Source organism: Fukomys damarensis, unplaced genomic scaffold (assembly GCF_012274545.1).
Source record: "Fukomys damarensis isolate Sample0158 unplaced genomic scaffold, DMR_v1.0_HiC HiC_scaffold_39, whole genome shotgun sequence".
Classification (NCBI taxonomy): Eukaryota; Metazoa; Chordata; class Mammalia; order Rodentia; family Bathyergidae; genus Fukomys; species Fukomys damarensis.
The window spans coordinates 112,434,650-112,454,672 of record NW_022900951.1 but is presented as its reverse complement, the minus strand read 5'-3'; the positions used below and the strand labels follow the sequence as shown (position 1 = coordinate 112,454,672).

At 43.8% G+C, this 20,023-nt stretch overlaps 1 protein-coding gene across 1 annotated transcript; it reads right to left on the bottom strand.

The window, feature by feature from the left end:
- Nucleotides 1-627: 627 nt before the first annotated feature.
- Vgll1 (vestigial like family member 1) lies at nucleotides 628-19,248 on the bottom strand. The gene is made up of 5 exons (XM_010642659.1): nucleotides 19,215-19,248; nucleotides 15,525-15,763; nucleotides 6,283-6,702; nucleotides 4,492-4,555; nucleotides 628-778 (listed from the first exon to the last, which is right to left on the bottom strand). Exons 2-5 carry the CDS (start codon nucleotides 15,736-15,738, stop codon nucleotides 628-630), a joined length of 849 nt encoding a protein of 282 aa, XP_010640961.1. The 5' UTR covers nucleotides 15,739-15,763; nucleotides 19,215-19,248.
- Between the last annotated feature and the right edge of the window lie 775 nt (nucleotides 19,249-20,023).

The window sequence follows — 20,023 nt, the reverse complement described above, 5'->3', positions numbered from 1 at the left end:
ACTAACTGGGGTGAGGTTTATATAGGGCTGAGCAGTGGGGAGAGTATTGTGAGAGTTGAGCAACAGGATGCCACGTGATTGAACGGGGAGGATCATGTGGGTAGCAGGGTGGAGTGACAAGTTAGGTTTTGCTTCTCCAGAGGGGGTAGGTTTCACTTTTCCAATATGGCTCATTTCCGGAAGCTGGAACCACTTCAGGAATGGGAGCCATTTTAGAATGTAGGTCCATTGGGGCCATTTTGTCTAGTAGAGAACTCTCTCATTCCAGACTCTTGTTATTATGGAATAATAACACAAAGGGGATCAGAGACCAGTTAGGAGAAAGAAGCATGAGTGGATGATAGCTTGGAAAGGTCTTTTTTCCTGTAGCTGCTTCCTGCTGGCAAAGGGCCATTGTTGGGTGGGGGTTTTAGAAGGCTGAGGTGTGGTCTTGGTAGGTGGAGTAGAAAGGAACTGGTAGCCAGCTATGACAAGTTCATCAAATGCATACTTTCCAAAGATTTATGATCCAATACATAAGGTTCTTTCACGTCCTGGATTCTTTGTTGACTTTGAGGGACTAAAGCCAAAATATTGGCAGTCCTCTTAGCCCAGTTACCTTTCTAGTTTTGGTCTCCAAACCAGAGACTAGGGATTGGTGTGAATCAGGGTATCAGCAATGGCAAAGGTGAAGGCTCCTGGTGGGGTGCTCATCCGGTAGGGTTCAGGAAGGATAGCTGGGAGGCCAATGGACCACGACCAGCAGGGGGTCATCATGAAATCCCAACCACTGCCTTCCCTGGTTTCAGGAAAGAAAATGAACTGAAACAGTTGCACCTGAGGCAACATTTACTGGGGGAAAGAGCTGTGGGGCTACCTCAAACAGTGGCAAGAGCTATCAAACATCTTTGAAGCCACATCCAGTAGAAATTTCTCTGTCCTCTTATTTGATCCATCCTCTTATTTGATCTCTTAGCCACCACTGACACAATTGATTTTTCCCTCTGTTTTGAAGCATTCTCCTCTTTTAGTTTCTCTTTTGAAGCACAACATCCTACTTCTCTCAATCCACTGGCTGCTCCTTTTCAGTCACTTCCGTTGGTTCCTAGTATCCTCAACCTCTAAAGATTGGTATTCTCTAGGACTCTGTTCTCTGCCTTCCTCTCTTCTCTGTCTACCTCCTCTTTCTAGGTGATCACATCCAATGGGTTTAAATGCCATTTGTATACTATACTGAAAAATCTCAAACTCTTCACTTGCATATACAACTGCTTAAAACATATATCCACTTGTGTGTTGTATGGGAACCTTAGCCTTAACATTGCCAAAACAGAGTAGGGTTTTCCAATGGTTTGATACATGTACCACCTTCCCCACCTAGTTGCTTTAGCAGGAAATCTAAGAGCTAATCTAGCATCTTCCTTTGCCTCACCATTCCTGTTCAATCCATTAGCAAGTCCTAAATGTTACAGTTCCAAAATACATGTCCAATTAATCTACTTGTATCCATCTCTACTGCTGCCACCTAGTCCAAGCTATCATCCACTCATGCTTCTTTCTCCTAACTGGTCTTGGATCCCCTTCATTCCCTTTCCCAATCTATCCTCCCCACAATAGTTTATGTGCCCTTATCAGATGCAGACTGAATCGCACTGTAATCCTTCCATCCCACTCACCAAGTCACTTAGGACATGAAATTTAAACTCTCAACATTACCTATAAGGCCTTCTGTCACTTGGTCCCTGAATACCTCTCCAGCTTTGCCTTGTGTCACACTCTTCTTGTGTCACTGCTCTCCAGCCACTCTGGTCTTTGTTCCCCCCAATGTCTCACATGCCCCTTGGACCTTTGCAGGGATACCTTCCTCCACCTCCCTCCATCTCCTCCCTAACTCTTCCTGAAACTAGCTCTCCCATTCACACTCACATGCTACTTCCTCAGAGAGGTCTCCCTTGACCAGCTTAAGGGAAGTTGGCTCCAACTTTCCCTATTTTAGTACATTGAGTGTTTCCTTTATAGCACTTATCATAATTTGCAAATATTTTAGTTCTTTCCCTTTTGAGGGTTTATCTTCCCCATAAGACTATTAACTGAGACAGTTTTATTCATTTTTATATTTCTAAAATATTATAGCACAATATCAACAGTTGTTATTACTTACATATGTTGAAGTAATGTACAACCAGTGTTTTTTCTACAGGCAAATTAAAATCAAATTCACTAAAACCTTTGGCACCAATGTTTGTGGAGCTGGCTGGCCTCCAGAATTGCCTTTGTTCAAAGTCTCTCTGACCACTCTCCTGGCTCTGATTGCTCTTCTGCTCCACATGACCCCTGACTCATAGGTACCTGAAAGGCTAATTCCATACAGAAGATGCAAGAGGATGCTATTTATCTAGGGTCTCACATAGCAAATCTTTCATCACTATTGGAATTTCAACTGAAGGTTTCATGCAGTTCACTTCAAAACGAGGGGTTAACAAAACTATACAGAGAGTAAAACACATGAAGAGGTGACTGAATCTCATGGCAAATCTACTCAAACAGGATGTGGGGGTGTGTAATCCAGGCCATTAAGGAGCTTCCTTTGCAGCCTCTCTCTGCAGCTTCCCTCTACCCAACCCATCATGGCAGGATGGCAGACTTGAGACTTTTGGCACAGCTGTGTACCTATTCTCAACACCCACCCCCAGCCACTTCTGCAAGGAAAGGTTATCTGCCTTTTCCCCTCTCCAGAGGTAGTATTGCTCTTCCTTCTTTCAGTTGAATTCTCAGTCCTCTGTATTCCTCTTCCTTTATTCTAGGATAGTGTCCTGGCCTCAGATTAACAGCGAACCCATGTACTATGAAACAGTCTCATCAACTGCTATTTTTCACTGTTGATTTAAGCTGGAATTATTACTGACGATTGTTTTGAGGATACTGTGAGAATAAGGAGATAACGTTACGTCTGCTCCTTGCTGTTTTATGATCTTAAGGCAAGTCCTTTTGTCTCTTTGAGACATTTTCCTTATTTATAAAATGAGAGTATTCATTCATTCAAGTATTATTTATTGGATATCTGTTGTGTAAAGCAGCTAGGATATACTTATACATAACAAGGTCATTGTAGAGGTCATTGTAGAGAGGAGCAGGACAGTGTATATGGTATCTGCCTCATAGTCAACTCCCTATACATGTTGTAATTTGGACCTCAAAACAATATAAAGCATTATCAGTATTGCCAAGTCTTTACAATAAGATATGCAGAAACTCTTCACAAGTGCTTAGGGAACATCACAGTCCCCACTTTCATATGTTAGCAAACCCGCAGAGCTTACTGCCTTGGGCAGGGATTTATGTGAAGCCTGACTCAGCAAAGGGTGGAACCAGTGCTAAATGTCTCTTCTCGCTTGGGTATGGCCAGTTAATCACCGAGGTTGGTTGGTTTGTCTTACCAAAAGATCTTAAGCAGAATAATCTTTATTATATTGGCGGATATTTTCTATTTCCTTTTAAATGTTCTTATATTGTTGCCAACATTCATCCATTTATTCATCCATCCATCCATCCATCCATTCATTCAATAAATATGTATGGCCCTTTATGCTAGGCATTGTTGCAGGTATTAGAGATGCAACAGTCCACCCCTCAAACCTCAGCTCTCACGGAACTGACATTTTGGTAGGGATCTATGTAACACCCCTCTCCCTCTTCACACTACACTGTAAAATGCCTGAGGTCAGGAATGATTGCCAGCACTTTTTCCTTTTGGTCTTGTCTTCGATACATGGCATGGAGCACAGTTTGGGGCACACAGGATTCCCTCCAAAAAGACTTACCTGTTTTGATAGCTTATTAAGTGCCAGACATTATTCTAAGCATTTGCATACCTTATTTCACCTGATGCTCTGAGACGCCCTTTGAAGTGATTACTATTTTATGCTTATTCTACAAATGGGGAAAGAGGCATAGAGAGATTAAGAAATGTGACCAAGTTCCTTAGTCCGGTAAGTAATGAAGCTAGGGTCTGAACCTTAAACTTAAGCTATGAAGGTCCTCTTCCCATTCTACCCAGGCTGTCTTCATTTTGAAGCTCCTACTGCCACCTCATTCAAATTGAGTGTAGAACCCCAAGTTTGGGTTTCAGTCACATTTTCCCTGACTGCAGAGTCCTGGGGTGACCCTATGTGCTAGGCTGAAAATTGAACACTTCTGATACAGCAAGCTAACCTTCGCAGATCTGTTCATTTTTCTGAGTCATCTTGGTTACCTCAGCTAAATTGGGCTTAGATTAAAAAATACAGTAGAATTGCTCCTCTAGTAAAATGAGAAAACATTCCAGAAGTTTTATAAGACATGAAGTGCACAGACTCTCTGAAACTGAGATGAAACAAATTCTATCAATGAAAATACAAAATAACAGAAATAAAATGTCCCGTCAGCTGCTGGAGACCTTGGTTTCTATACCACAAACTTCACAAGTTTCTTCTTGGGATACAGAATCACAATGTCAAAGGCTAAACCAGATACCTACTTTCATTGGCAAGCCCAGGGCTGACAGGTCCATGACTTGGAGAGACATATACTTTTTTACCTGGAAAAGAAGAAGAAAAAATGACTCAAAATGAAATCTCTGTATCTTGGGTAGAAAATATCCAAAAGCACTCCCAGGGCCCTAGATTGGCTGCCCCTCAGTTTATGGGCATCTGACATATCTTCTCTTATCAGATGCTAAGACTCAGAAGCTCCTGTTGTTAAGCCTCCTTGAAACTTGTTCTCGTCTACCAGGCAGTGTTCCTAAGAGATGCTGACTTTCTCAACAGATCCTGCATAAGCCACCAATGAATATAACTGTGCCATTATTAGGAGAGTGTGAAGAACTCACAGCAGTTGAGACTTTAGTGATAAACATTTATTTGTGAATGTGTGTCTGGAGGTTGCAGAGATTTCTCCATGATGTGCCTGGTATAGAAGATGGTCACTAAATATTTGCTGAATTGGATTTGAACTATAAAGCATTGTTATGTTTGGAAGATGATAACCTGAGCCATCTGTGTTCTAACCAACTGTTGAAATAGGGCTCTACTGTGTGTATGCACATGTATGTATACAAACACAGTTGTTCTAATCTTCCTTCTAAATCTAATACGAGAAGAATTTTGAGAAAACAGTTATAGGGGTGGGAATTTTCAGATTTCCCAAGCATGACATTTTTTATGATTTACTGTCTCCACACACTGCCGATCAAACTCTGGACTTGTGCATTTTAATGGAAAATTTGTTTTCAAACACAGTGCAGGATTTAGGCAGGCTATACTGAACAGGTCCTTTGTGTACTATATGCTTAGTTCCCAACAAAGACAGCTTCCAGTAATTCCTTTCAGACATGGAACCACAGATATGTATAGACTAGGGAACTGTAAAAGAAAATTCATCCATAGTACAGAATGCTACAGAGGATGCAGGCTTGGCTGTATGCAACAGTTATATTTACAACAAGTATTTCACAGGAAAGGTACCTCTTACAGCAGAGTGGGTTGCTTTTTGGTGAAAGTATAATTCAGGCCAATTCTTCCCCATCCTTTTACAAAGAAGGGAGTTCTGTTTTCTGATGGGTATTTTACATACACCTAGTAGGCTCAGCTAAATATTTGCAGGGTGAGTGTGTGAATGAAAGAATGAGTGAGCCATAAGGGTGTACTTCGTTCAGGGGGAGAGGTGGCTGTCAGAGCACAGTAACCCCAAGGAAACCAAGCAGGAGGAACCCAGTGAGCAGGAGCAAGCCACAGGCAGCCAGGCACTGTTACAACTCTAGGTAGAGATGGGGCTGTCTTTCCAGTCAATATGAACTTTAATGTGTGGAGCAGATGGCTGGTATTGTTTTTGCCCAGGAACTTGGAATCATTGCAAGTTGTCAACCTGTTTGGAGACTAGAGTTTGAGCCTATAGGTTATGTCATAGACTTCTGTTTCGCAAATAGATTATTTCGTGACTCTTAAGGAGGTAAGTGAGACTCTATGATTTTAGGCAGTAGCACAACATTTTTCTAGGAAAAAGCGAAGTGTAAAGACTCAAGTGGATATCTCAAGCCAAGTCTCTCTGGCTGCCTATCCATGTAATCCTTTAGCTATTAAACTGTGAATGTCAGTGAAGCCTAGGGAAGATACATAGATGTTTATGCAGAACATCCCATTCCTCAGGAGCAGCAGCCCCACGTCCAGAGTGGCGGCAGTTTGTCTTAACACCCCATCTCATGCCAAATCACTCCCAAACACAACCAATCAGAGACCATCCTCCAAGTATCCGTAAGCATTTCCTTACAGTGGACTGAGCTGGGAGGCAGGTTGAAGAGTAGTCCTGTGCTTCCAGCTATCTGGACGGGGTTGTAATCTTCTCTCATGGCCGTTTCTGGAGGACAAGTTAAGCATCTGTCCTGCTGGAGGAAACTTAGGAAGGGCTCACATTTCCTAGTAGGGTGAGGCCCTGGAACCAGGTGCCCACCAGGAAATGCTTGAGAGTAGCCAGGCTCTGGGGAGCTGGGGGTTGCCAGAGAAGGGAAATGCCACAGCTCCCTAGGCTGAGCAGAGGAGGTCTCAGGCAGGGCCAGCGGGTAGTGATCCACAGCCATGGGATCACACACGCTCAATCTGCTGGTGGTGGCAGGAGTGGCAAGGGATGCTTCCGGCTGTGGCTTTGTCCATGGAGAAGAGAAACGCCAGTGATTCGGAGGCATGTCACTATCTGGGAGAGAACAATTTAGAAGACATGTTATGTGTTTACTTACCATTTTGAAGACGGAAATAGCGTTTGTTTTGGTTAATGGATGCTGCATTTCTTAATTTGAAGAAAACATTTACAAACGTTTTAAAACCACATTAATCACAGTATCAAGAAATAGCCAGTGTGCTCTTTTGTTGTCCTTCCAGGATTCCTTTCTATTTACGTGTACATTGTTTTCACAGTATACTGTTAACCAAGCTGAGTTTTCTTCACTAAAATATCATGAATATCATGTCACAGCCAATCCCAACTTCTTTCTAGGGTTTGTTTTATTTGTGTATGCATTGTTTTCACAATATGTTTTGTTATAAGTTGGTTTTTCTTCATTAAAATATAATCTCATGGTAATAAATAGAGCCAAAAAAAGTAAGATAATGAAAAGGTTGAAATAAAGTGCTTGTAGATGGGGAGAGGAGGAGGGGGTGAAGGGAGGGCAGAGGTAAGGGGAAAAAATGAGAATCAAGACTTGTCATGTAGAGGTACAAGATCCCAACAATGAAAGTAACTGTACTGTATCCCTAAAATGTACCAATAAACTCAATTAAATCTGAAAAAAAAATAAATAGAGCCAAATATCAGCTTTTTAAATGACTTTCCACTGTTCCATCAATGGACAGTAATGGACTAACCGGTGTCATATTTGTGAGCAGCTTAGTTCTTTTCATTTTTTTCAATTATATTCACACCATTTCAGTGAGCTTCTTCGCATACACGTTTGTCCCACTGTCAAATTAACTCCTTCAGAAAACTTCTCTGAAAGTAAAAGTATTTGATTTGTGTTTGCTTGCTGCTATTCTTTAGTTCTATGTTATCACTAGTCTTTTAAATATACCAAACAAGAGGACTTTACAGAGCTTTATAGAGTTTAACGCTTGCCTGTGTTAGTCATTCACACAATTCTAGGGGTGGCTGTTCCATTTCCCGAGGTATCTGAGGCATGGGAGTGTTGAGAGACTGGGCCAAGGTAGCAAAGCAGTTTAGCCCAGTAGGGAACTGGGTAGGAAAGTAGTTGCTTGGCACTCTCTCTGCAAAAGCAGTGTGGTTAGGGTCAGGAGGTGACCCAGCTTCTTGCCAAGTCCATGTGGACTGGCTACTAGGACGAAGTCTGCTTCGGTCCCATAGATACTATGCTAATTGTGCCTGTCTCAGTGGCTGAATCTGAGATCTCAGATGTCTAAGATAGCTCACTACATGGATGGATGTTTTTCCATTCTCGACACCCACTCAGGCGAGAGAGGGGGAGGAAAGAACTCTGCCAGATGGTGCTTAAAGCCTGGAGCCTCTCATCTATCCAAGATAATGGGGGAGGGGGCATGCAAGTGGAAAACAAAGAAAGTTGGCTGGCAGGAGAGCCTGTCTGAGGCACTCATCCCCTCTCCCTCCACAAGTACCTCTTCTAGCTCTCTCGAATGTTCTATTGGACTGGATTTTGTATAAGATAAAGACATTTGAAAAGCAAGCATAGTGCTGCTGCAGTGGCCCTACCCACCACCACAGCTTTCTGTGTAATGCAGATGACGAGAACAAAAGAAGCCCCATCCCACGTGGCACGGACCTTCTGCTCCTGATCTCACAGCGTTCACTAGGAGCAATGGACAATGGCAGGCCTCTTCTGATGAAACCAAGGGCAAGGGAATATTCCTAGGGGCAAATGTTAGTTTTGAAAATTGATTCTCTTTGGGACAGTAGCAACTCGGGTACTGTGTGGCACAAAGAAAGTGACTAAGCTGATTTCACAGAATCACTGTCAGTGATTTATATTGAATGGGGGTGATGCATATCCTAAGCATAATTAGAAACAAAACGTAGCCTGTGACAACCTGGTGGTTTCCATCTAGACTGGCCTTAAGGACCACATACATATGACTGAGGTGCTTGCTAAGTGCTTCATGTGGAGAGTAGGGCTCCAGGGTGCTTTGAATGTTTCTGTTAATTGCATACCTTCCAGAGCTCTGAGGCTGAAATGTTAAGGGGTACAGGTGGAGTGGTGCCATGTAACCACTGGGTGCACCAAAATACAGTCTGGATAGGAGCTTGAGGGGAAATACAAGGTGTCTCCACCCTGAGGTCATAGCAATCCAATGGCTATGGGGGAACTGGGGAAACATACATTTCCAGATCAGGCTTGGGTGCTGGTGGTCCATAGAGTGGAGACCCTACACTTGGGTGGGCTATTTTTTCTTGGGCTTCTTGGGCCAACTTTTCCAACACCCATGTATATCTACCCCATGGACAGTGGAAGGCATCTTAAACCGTAGCCTGGGTTGACACAATGCTGCTGTTGCTAATAGAAGTGGTTCTAGTGACATTCTTACCCATTGCTTAGTTACCTGTTGAAGTGTGTGTGTGTGTGTGTGTGTGTGTGTGAGAGAGAGAGAGAGAGAGAGAGACAGAGAGAGAGAGAGACAGAGAGACAGAGAGAGAGAGAGAGAGAGAGAGAGAGAGTAATAGGGATCAGTTTGCTACCTTCTCAAACCCCAAACTACATTAATGAATGGAGAGCAAGTAAGAGACATTTTCAACCAGGTACTCTTAGGGTAGAGTGGGATTATTCTTTTAGTAGAAATACTGGATGACTTCTATATACTCCAACCATAGACATATAGACCCTATCCCTCTATATCCAGCCCCCTAGAATGCCTGAAGCTTTTCATCCCTACCTAAATAGTCCTGCCTCCACGTCCCACTTTGCTCCTTTGGATGAAACTGATGGATTCTCCATGCCTCCCAAGCACACCCAGAGGCATCACCGATTCTCACCATATATATTTCTGGTAAGCATAGAACATTGTAGAAAGAATTTCTGGAACCAAAGAGTTTGCCATCAACCGGGAAGACTATCCATCCGCTCTGCATAGTAGCCCTAACTCCCTATCCCAGTCTCGTTTCTGTACACACAGACTTGAATGTCATCCTCTCACAAAGAATTCCTTCAAATCTCCAGTTTAAAGTTGCTTATCTTGTTATTTTCTGTGACCACGCCTTATTTATTGCCTCTATAGCAGTAATCCTATCATTTCTGCATTCATTCTTTCACCCATTCATTCAGTCACTGTGGGGCTTCCTCACTACCCAGTAAGGATTAAGAGGGCAGAGATCATTTCCCTTCTACTCACTGCCATATCACCTGCCATTTGCACAGTGCCTGGCACAAAATAGGCCCTGACTAAATATCATTCCAATGCATGCACACACATCCATGCAGTCACACACATGTGTACACATAATTACATATACACATAGCTGCAAATGTGTATATCCAGAAGCACACATATATATTCATGCACACACACACACACACACACACACACACACACACACACACACCCCTTTCCATTTCATCTTTTTAAATTGAGAAAAGAACCATGCAAAATGGTAAGGAGCACAGACTTTGAAATCAGAAGGTTTAGAGTCCAGACCCAGATCTTCCACTTACTAGCTCTGTGACACTGAGCAAGTCCGCTCATACCTCTGAGCCTCCTGGGACTGTTGTGAGATTGGATGAGACAGCTTACACAAAGGGCTTAGCATAGTGGCTGGAATTATAATAGGGGCCACTCAACAAATGGCAGCCATTCTGTCGCTACTACTAATCATCTCAGTTTATGAACCCAGTTTGGGTATTTTTGTACAGATTTTCAGGGTTCAGCATGTCCAACCCAAGAAAACTTAAAGTGGCAGCTAACATATGAGGCCTAAGAATCGTTCTTGCTACTAGTCACCTGGTGCCAGAGAAGGGGGCGTAGAAAGGAGGGAGCTGAGAGCTGAGACGTCTACAACAGCAGCAGACGCTACAGCACTTCAGGGCTGGTGTGGAGGATGGAATAGGTATTGGCTATAAAAGAAATTTCAGAGGGGGTGAGGGGAGGGCAGGGACAAGGGGAAAAAATGAGAACCAAGACCTGTCATGTAAAGGTACAAGATCCCAGTAATGAATGTAACTGTAGTGTATATCTAAGAGGTACCAACAAACTCAATGAGGGGAAAAAAAAAAGAGAGAAATTTCAGAAGCCTTTATTCCGTCTGCGTTCTTTTCCAGGGAATAAGACATCAGAAATGGACAGAAATAATTTGTAAATATAGAACAGCTTTTGTGTATTGAGTATTTACTTTAAGCCAAGCATTTTGCTCAGCACTCTGCAGACATATGCCAGTTAATCTTCATCGGCAACTGACTGGAGTAAGAGTCTCCTGGAAAGGTGATTAAATCATGGGAGCCTATATTCATCGGTGGATTAGGCTACCGATTCTCATGGCTGAATGTGCTGGAGGAGGTGAGTCACTGGGGGTGTATCTCTCACTAGGGCTCTCCCCTTCTGTTTTGCCTTCTAGTAGCTTTGTTCTACCACGCCCATGCCATGATGTCCCTGCCTTGGAGCCAGCCTAACCATGGACTCAAACTTCTGAACCTGTGAGCCAAAACAAACCTCTCCTGCTTACGCTGTGGCGTGCCAAGTATTTTGGTCACAGAAACAGGAAATCTGACCCATACCTATGAGCTCTTTTGATCCTCACAGCAAGCCGCCAGATAAGAAAAGACTCCCAGTGGTTCAAATATTTTGCCTAGGGCCATCCAGTAAGTGGCAGTGTTGTTTGATTCCAGATTTCATGCTCTTACTGGCTATGCCTCCCCTGTATTGTAAAGAATTCAGGTTAGTGGTTAACTGGGCATTTTTGTGCACTGCTGTGACTGGAGAGGTGGCATAGCATTTAGGGGAAATCATTTGCCGTGTATATCAGACCTATGTGGTGGCAAACACTATAACCACTCTTTACCAGCTGTGTGTCTTGGACAAGTCACTTGAATCTCATCACCAGAAATATGAGCACAGGTTGGTGTAAAAATTTAGTGAGATAATCCGTGTGAGAGTCTGTAGCAGAGGGACTGACACATCAGGGACACAGTAAATGTTGGTCACCATGAACATCATTAGCGCTAGTCCTTATGCATATTCAGCTTCTTGCTGGGTGCTGTGAAGCTCTCAAGGTCTACAGAGGGCAGGGAAGACCGGCTCTGGGGACTGATAGGCCTGGGTTTTAATCTCTATTCCATACTGTTTAATTCATCTTTCAAATCATCCTTGTGGGGTTGCAGTTTTCTCCTCTGTAAATAGGATAGTAATATCCACTGTAAGCTGATTTGGTGAAGTACAACCAACATGAAGAAAAATGAACAAATATATGCACGCAGCAGAGGGAATTCGCACAAACACAGGAATGAGCACCCAGACGGAGGAACAGAACGTGGCTCCCACCTCGGAAGACCCTTTGGGTGCCTTCCCAGTCACTAATCTCCCCCAAGGTAACCTAGCTCCTAACACCATACATTTGATTTGCTTATTTTTAAACACTGTAAACTTTAGCAGGTTTTAAGTAAATGCAGTCATTTTAATGTACTGCCTGGCACCTAATGAGGCTCAATAAGTTTGTACACATTCCTTTCTCTTCCCAAAAAGGAAGGCACAGAGTTGTGAAGACTCTCAAAGGCTCCACAGAACTAACATTATTAGGGCACACAGGGAGACTCACCTAAAAGAGAAAACCAGCATTTGTTCCTCACTGCCACTAATCATGGTGGATGGGAGACAGAGGGAAGGAGGTGGGACTGTGAGACTGGAAAGGGAGCCCTTAGCAGGTGCTCAGGTACACAGCAATCCTGGAGCATGTTATGAGCCCTAGCCTGCACTCAGACTAGGCCTGGAGGTGGGACAGGCAGAACCTGGGCTGAGATATAAACCAGCACCCCACTCTGAAATCAAGGTTATTGAAGCTTCCTGAAGTACTGACTCTGAAATCCTCAGTGTCTTTTGAAAGGGGAGATAACTTAAATGTACTTTCAATATGTTTTGTTTCCTGAAGTATAGCCAGTGTGAATTTACTTAAGTAAATAAAAAATAACTTTGATTTCGGGGCAGGGGAGCCAGAAATTGGATGGCATTTCCTAGCCACACAGCTCTCTGTGTTTGGGATTTACATATTTGGCTTAACAGAGTACCTCTTAGAATGCAGACAAGTCTTCTTTGGTGGGAGCAGGTGAATGGGGTCCTGTTCTCCTCAGCCTAGCTTAGCCAGGGTTAGGTGGCCTGGGGCTGGCCTATAGGGGTCAAGAGGGTGCTAACTAGCAGTAGTGAAAGGCCACTTTATAGATTTCCCACCACTTTCAAAGCTGCATAACATGACACCTCTGGTGAGAACTTTGACAGAACTGAACTCCTTTCATGGAGTTTTGCCTGGAGGCGACACAGTTTAGGAGAAATTTGACTCCTCCTTGTGATAAGAGAGGCCTTGAGGGATAAAGTCTTCCTTTCAGTTGCTCAATCGGCCTAACCTGCAACATGTTCGGAGAGTGGGAAAATGTGACAACCAAGAAGGTGAGTGGAGAAAAAAAATCCACCTTTCTATTTGGCTTGGGAAGGCTGACTCAGCCAAGCTTTCTTATCAAGGAGGGGCTTCACAAAATGATTCCGAGTAAAGTCAGAAGGCATAGAAAATCCTACGGCAGCCACACAGCAGGACCCACTGGAAATTTGGAGCCTTACAGGTGAAGCCTTCTGCTCTGTGATCATTTTGAATGCAGGCCATCATAGCCCTCTTAGTTGTTAAAAAACATGTCAGGTGCAAGCATCACCCCCACAAAAAGTAGCTAACACCTACAGAACACCTACTGCGTGCCACTTGACATGGAGAATCACATTGAGTCCTCCAAAGCATCCTCCTGTAATTAAATAGTATTAGATTTCGCTGGTGAGGAAGCACGTACAGTCAGAGGATGTGATATGCTTTGAAATCATACTGTTAGGAAGGGGTGGAGCTGGTCTAGCACCAGGCTGCCTTGTTCTAAAGCTGTGCACCACACTATCCCCTCCTCTAGACCTCATGCTGTGGTCTGTAAATTATGTATCCCTTCTGAAGCTCGTGTTTAAATTTACTCCCTACCATGAGATATTATGAGGGTGGAAGCTTTGTGTGGTGATTAAGATTAGATAAGTTCATCAAGGAGGGACCTGATGATCGAATCACTGGTGGCTTTACAAGAAGAGGGAGAAAGACAAGAGGATGCACTCATGTGTTCCCAGCATCTTGTCGTGTGACACCCTAGACTGCTTGGGACTCTACCAGTGTAAAAGCCCTCAGCCTTGGGCCAGAACTATGAGCCAAATTTAATGTCTTTTCTGTATAATTCACTAAGTCGGTGGCACTGTGTTATTAGCAGCAGAAAAATGGACCGATACGCTGCACCTGCGGGGTCAGTTCCCTGTGATCCAAGTCACAATTTCACTCATTTAAGCAATATACACTGATGCCTTCCGCAAGTCAGGCATTGTGTTAGGTGCTTGGGCAGCAGCAGTCAACAGACTGACTCTCTGCTGCTGTGAAATTCAGAGTCCAAGTGGGCCAAGGAGGAGTCAACAACAAAACACATACATTTTCACTGTGGTTGGTGGTGACAAATGCTAAGACGAAAACTAAAACAGTAAGAAGACAAAGGGACCCTTTGAGGGCTTCTAGTTTTTAACATGTCTCTGAAACAACGGGAGATCATGTCGCTCTTGTTCCTGCTCTGATCATTCAACACATTCCTGAAAATCAACTCCCCACTCTCTCCGCATGGTCCTTTGGCCATTTAAACAGCATGCTCCACACCATTTCTCTGGAGTCTACTACCATGTACCCTTTCATACAGGTTTACTAAACCCATGAGATGCTTCCAAAAAAAAATCCTATCACTTGACTGTAAAAGTAATTTCCAAGAAAGAAGTAATTCTGCCAAAGTGAGCACATCAGATTCACATTATTGCCCCTGGAGACACAAAGAACAAAGCAAAAACCATGGCAATGGAAAAAAAGGTGAGCTCTTCACCTGCAGGCCAAGGCCCCACCAGAGGCTTTCGACATGTAGGCTTGACAACAGCAATGAAGAGCTCTCAGATCCAACCAGACCTTGATCTGTTTGCACATTTCACAAAAGCTAGAGATTCACTGATTCACATCCATGGCAGGAGTGAGTCCAATATGACCAGGAGCCACAGGGTTTAGGGCTCCTGAATACTTCAAAGGGCCCAAGGAAATGTTGTCACTTGCTTTAAAATCAAAAGAAAACTATGAATAAGATAATGATACTGCATGTATTACAAATGAATCCAGCCTAGATTTAATTCATTGGTATAGCCACACAGTACTAAAATGCAACTTTGAATATCTTTCTAAAGGAAAGGAGCCCATGAATGCAAAAGTGTCTAGGGTCCGTGGAAGTCCTACCGTGGCCTTTGCCAGCTTAATGTGTATGTCCTCCCCCAAATCTGGATGTGCACATTGTGACACAGTTCTCTTGAGCAATAGACACCCCTGACCCTGTGAAGAGTGGGAGAGGGATGTGATAAGACTCATCATCTGTCTCCTTCTGGCCCCTGCCCTTGCTCACCAGATCATTCACTATTGGTTGAGAGGAGGCTGGGAGCCCTAACATGAGACATGCTTTATCTTATCATGGATTCTTTAGTCTCCTGCTCTCAGGCTAATAGTTACTAATACTAATACTGATACCGGTGATAACAGTGAACAGTTGTTGAGCTCTTATTGTGCTGAAGAAAGAACCCAGTGTTTAACATAATTGAGGAAGTAATGAAATAGGTGAATGACTTTTGCTTAAAGTGTGCATCTTTACATTAACTTCTAAGAAGGCAGTGTGACTTGCCTTCAGCCAATATGCATATGTCGGAGTGCACTGAGCACCTCAAAGCCCTGTTAAGGAATTCCAGCCTCATCCCTTTCAACATGCTCACCATTCTTCAGGATCACTTCTTCATTCTGGCTCGAGGGGCTCAATTCCTGGGGCCGCCTAATATTACTCAGAGCTCTGGAGAAGTGCTCATCCACTTCACTGCTGATGTCCCCCTGGAAATAGGTGAAAAGGACACTCCTGGAATTCCATTCAGTCTTTATAGGCTTCTGCCTACTCGTGGGCAGTTGGGTGTCGGTCTTCTTCATCTCTTCCATTCTGAGAGAACAACGCAGGTGATAGCTGTAAACAAAAAGGAAAACATCACTGGTACTATTTTACTAAGGGGCTTGGCTATAATTTAGATGAGTGGCACTTTTTTATGGTGTGCAAACATTTATTAAAATTGATGACATGTTTACTCCTCTTGCCCACGAGTATTCAGCCAGCTGCCTACAATAAAAACACTACTTTTAGTCATATTTCCAGATTTCAACTTAAATGGTACTTGGGGAACACAGAATATCAGATCTTTTGTCATTATAAAACAATCAGTGAGATATGAGCAGCATTCCTGAGGGTAAATAGTTTGTTCCTACCCAGTACAGCTTCTCACTGAAGCCCCAAGGAGCCACTAGGATCCTGAAGGTCAGCAACAACTCTAGGATGGACTGCAGGCCAGCTGAGGAGCCTAGCCTAATCAATGTTTAGCGAACAGCACAATGAAGCCATACCAAGTGCTGAAAGAGGCCTTCCCTTACAAATGAGAATTATCAGGCTGTGTGGCTAGAAAAGCGAAAGGAGATGGGGAGTGAGGGGACACGGAGGCCAAATGGGAGAGTAACTTGCCTTCTGAGAAGCACCTCCCTTCAAAATGAGTGAGCCAAGCTCAGCCCAGAATGCCTTGCGGGAGCAGGCTCCTTGGAGCTTGCCTAAGCAGGCCAGTGGGAGCCTGCCAATTCCAACTTGCACGGTAAGCTTTGCTTTCCATCTTGACCTCTTTCGTGCAGAGGAATAGAACACAGCTAATTCTTTCACTCCTCCTAAGGCCCTAGTCTACGTATGAGAGTGTACAGCACCTACTCACGCTACCTTAGCCATTACAAACAACATCAGCTTTAAGACCTGCAGACAGACATGCTCTGAGCCAAATACAGATCACCTAAAAACAACTGTATGCTCATATGTTATAGCAACAGTAGTAGAAGGCTCCTGAAGCATTGTAAGTTTGCCATTCTCTCACCACCAAGTGCTCTGTATCTAGAACAGTGGCTGGAATGGAGTAGATGCTTAACAGCTGTTTGACAAATTGCCTCACAGTTGGATTCCACGAATAGCGTCACTATATCCTGCCCCGTGATTTTCTTGAGGTCACTGGTTGTCCATTTGCATCCAGGCAAGGACCTGGCACAACACTGGCACTCAAGACTGTCTGATCAGTGTTCAGGGAACATCATGGCCTTACTTTACCAGGGAAGTCATCTGTGTAGATGCTTCTTTACCTTTGGCCACTCAATCTGACTTATCATGTGCACTAGCCAAAGGTGTATTTAATCTGTTCATTCTTGTGAAGATAATGAAAATGACTAGAGTTTAATATACTGTATCCCTCAGCAGCTTATGAGATATTTGAGATCAGGGAGTATTTCTTATTCAGGTTTTCATCCCAGGCTCTAGCACAAAGTTCAGTAAACAGAGATTCATTCACTGAATTGGATTTTCGTGCAGAGCAAGGGATCATATATTGCAAGGAAATCATACCAGACCAGGAGTCAGAGGGCTGGGGGTTTCCTTGGCTATGTACCACTGGGAGAACTAAATGCCTCTCTGGGCTTCATATTACCCTTAGGTAAAAGAGCAGGGTTTGGAGTGTGTGAATTCCTCAGCCTCGTCTTTTATGGTTCTACTAGATTCTAAAAGGTGATGATGGGGACATTAGGAAGCAACCTGGCAGTGAGCAGAGGACCCTTTCCAAAATGTTCTCTCAGAATCAATCGTTCTAGCCCAGTCATAATTGTATTACTTTGTCTAGAAGCCTTTGATTAAGCCCTATATTTTTGTTTCTCCTAGCTGACTGTCAAGCTAAGTATATATCAGGCATTACCTAAAAGTGAATCCACTTTGCGCCTTTATTTCAAAAAACACAGAACAGCCATTTCAAAAGATTGGTAGTTTCTTACAAAGTTAAAACACTTTTTTACTACATGATACAGTAACCTTACTTGTGGGTACCCACAATCAAGAGAAATGAAAGCTATGCCCCATGTAGACTTGTACATAAGCATTCATGGCAGCTTCATCCAACATGAGCAAAAAAAGGAAATTACCCAATTTTTTATAACTAGGAGAATAAACTAGCTGTGACAAATTCATGCAAAGGAATGTTACTCAGCAGAATAAAAAGGAACAAAATACCAATACACATGAGAAGAGTGAATCTGAAGAACGCTATACTGAGTGAAAGAGGCACAACACAAAGGCCAGGTAGGGATGAACCCACTCACATATATGGAACAAGCCCAAGTCACAGCAGCGGTCACCTGTGGGCTATGGACTAAGAGGGGCATGAAGGAGGCCAAGGAGAGTAGGGACATGCTTGGTTTCTCATTGACATGGTCCCACATCTTGATGAGGGTGCTGATTATTATGTGCATGTATATATTTTTCCAAACTCATAAAATTGCTCATTTAAAATGGATCCATGCATTTCACTGTAGGTCAATCATTCCTCAATGTAAAGCACAAGATCCATTGAGATTCTTGGGGTTATCGAAATAAAGCAAAGGTGGTGTGAATTGTAAAGTAATTGAGACTTAGGGTTGCAGAGAAGAAGCAAAGATGTTGTGAATTGGAAAGTAAGAGACATGCAGTATGCCTATTCTGTGCTAGAAGCTATGCATATATCTTCTCTCATCTTTATAACCCTCAAAGTAGGTATTATTGTCACCATTTTACAGATATGCAAGCTAGAGCTTAGAGAAGGTAAAATAAACTTCCCACACCATATAGCTGGGTAGTAGCAAAGCTGAGTTTAGAACCTAAGTCTCACTGGCTTCATGTCCATCTGCTTTTGACTATCCTTTACTGCCTACCTGATGGACATAATAGTTCCTCCCTCTGTGGGTCTCAGTGTCCCCATCTACCAAATGTAGGGTGGGGTTGGCCTCTGATCCCTAAGGGGCTGCGAGCCAGGACTCTAAGGCAGTGGTATGATTTCCTCCAGGGAAAGCAGGCATACCCTCAGTCCGCTCCCCCAGGGCTTTCCTGAAGCCACCACCTGCTGCTGCAAGGGCCGGATAGCACCTTTGGAGGACTTGCCCTCTTAATTCGCAGAATTGCTAGCAGCTACTGCTCTAGGCTCAGGCTTGACACAGCTTGCAATCTACCTTTGTCAACTGTCCCTGAAGCCACATGGAAAGAGGTGAGTGAATTCTTGGGACATCAGGGCCAGAAGCACGTTCCTAGTCTCCTTGGGTAACATCCACAGAGACCAAAGGCCAGCTGAGAAAAGTTAGAGAGAAAAATCAGGGATGGTGTTTCATCCCGATCACCCATGGGCAAGTAGCAAGGCTGAATAAACCACAAGGACTGCTTGTACCTCTCTTTTCCTCTCCAAACACACAGTTCCGTGAAGAAAGTAAGGGTTACTTCTCTGGACTCAGCTCACAAGCAAGTCCCTGGGCTGCACTCCGACCCCAAGAGAGAGAAACTATATTTGAAGAATATTAAACTGCTGAGTATTAATGGTACATACCTGTAGTCCTGGCTATTCGAGAGGCTGAGGCAGGAGGATTACTTCCGCCAAGGAGTTCAAGGCCAGCCTGGGCAAGAAAAATAGAAAGAATGAAAGGGAAAAAAATTACAAACAAACAAAATTCTGAAAATTATCATTTGACTATGAAGAACTGCATCCCATGGCACCGCTGGAAAAATCTGAGTAGCTTCGTCTCATGTGATCCCTCTGTGAGGAGCTTCTATTCATGTGACCACGGGGGTAGGTCCTGCTTACAAGAAAGGGATGCTGCAAATGTACATCTAAGGGGATGTAAGCTACGAAATAGAAAGACACAAAGGGTCCGAGCGGACCTCAGAATACTGCCCAAACTTCTGCAAAAATCTCTGAACACAGAATCTAAAACCAGCTGTTTAGCCTCTACTCTATCGCATAGATAGTGCATGGACACTTTGACCACTCTTCTGCAAAATGGCACCTAGCACTCCCGGGCGGAGTTGGGCATCAGAGGGGTTGGTTGTCACGATGATCACTTGGAACCAGAGACCAGATTGGATCTTACTGAGCACAGCATTTGATGCTCTCCAATTCCTGCCCAGTTGGATTTCCACCCATGTTCCCCGACCCCTGAAGTCCTCAGCTTCTCTTACCTTAATTCTGGACCATCACCTGAGCCAGAGCAAGACTTTATGGCTGGGGCGAGGTGAGTGTTGAAGGCCAGAGCTGCCTGGACAGCTTTAGAGCAGCCCAGTGCTTGCGGAAGCAGGAGGCAGGGATTTGTACCCTCCCTTTGCTGCCTGCTAGCCCTCTAGCTGAGGCTGTACAAGGCG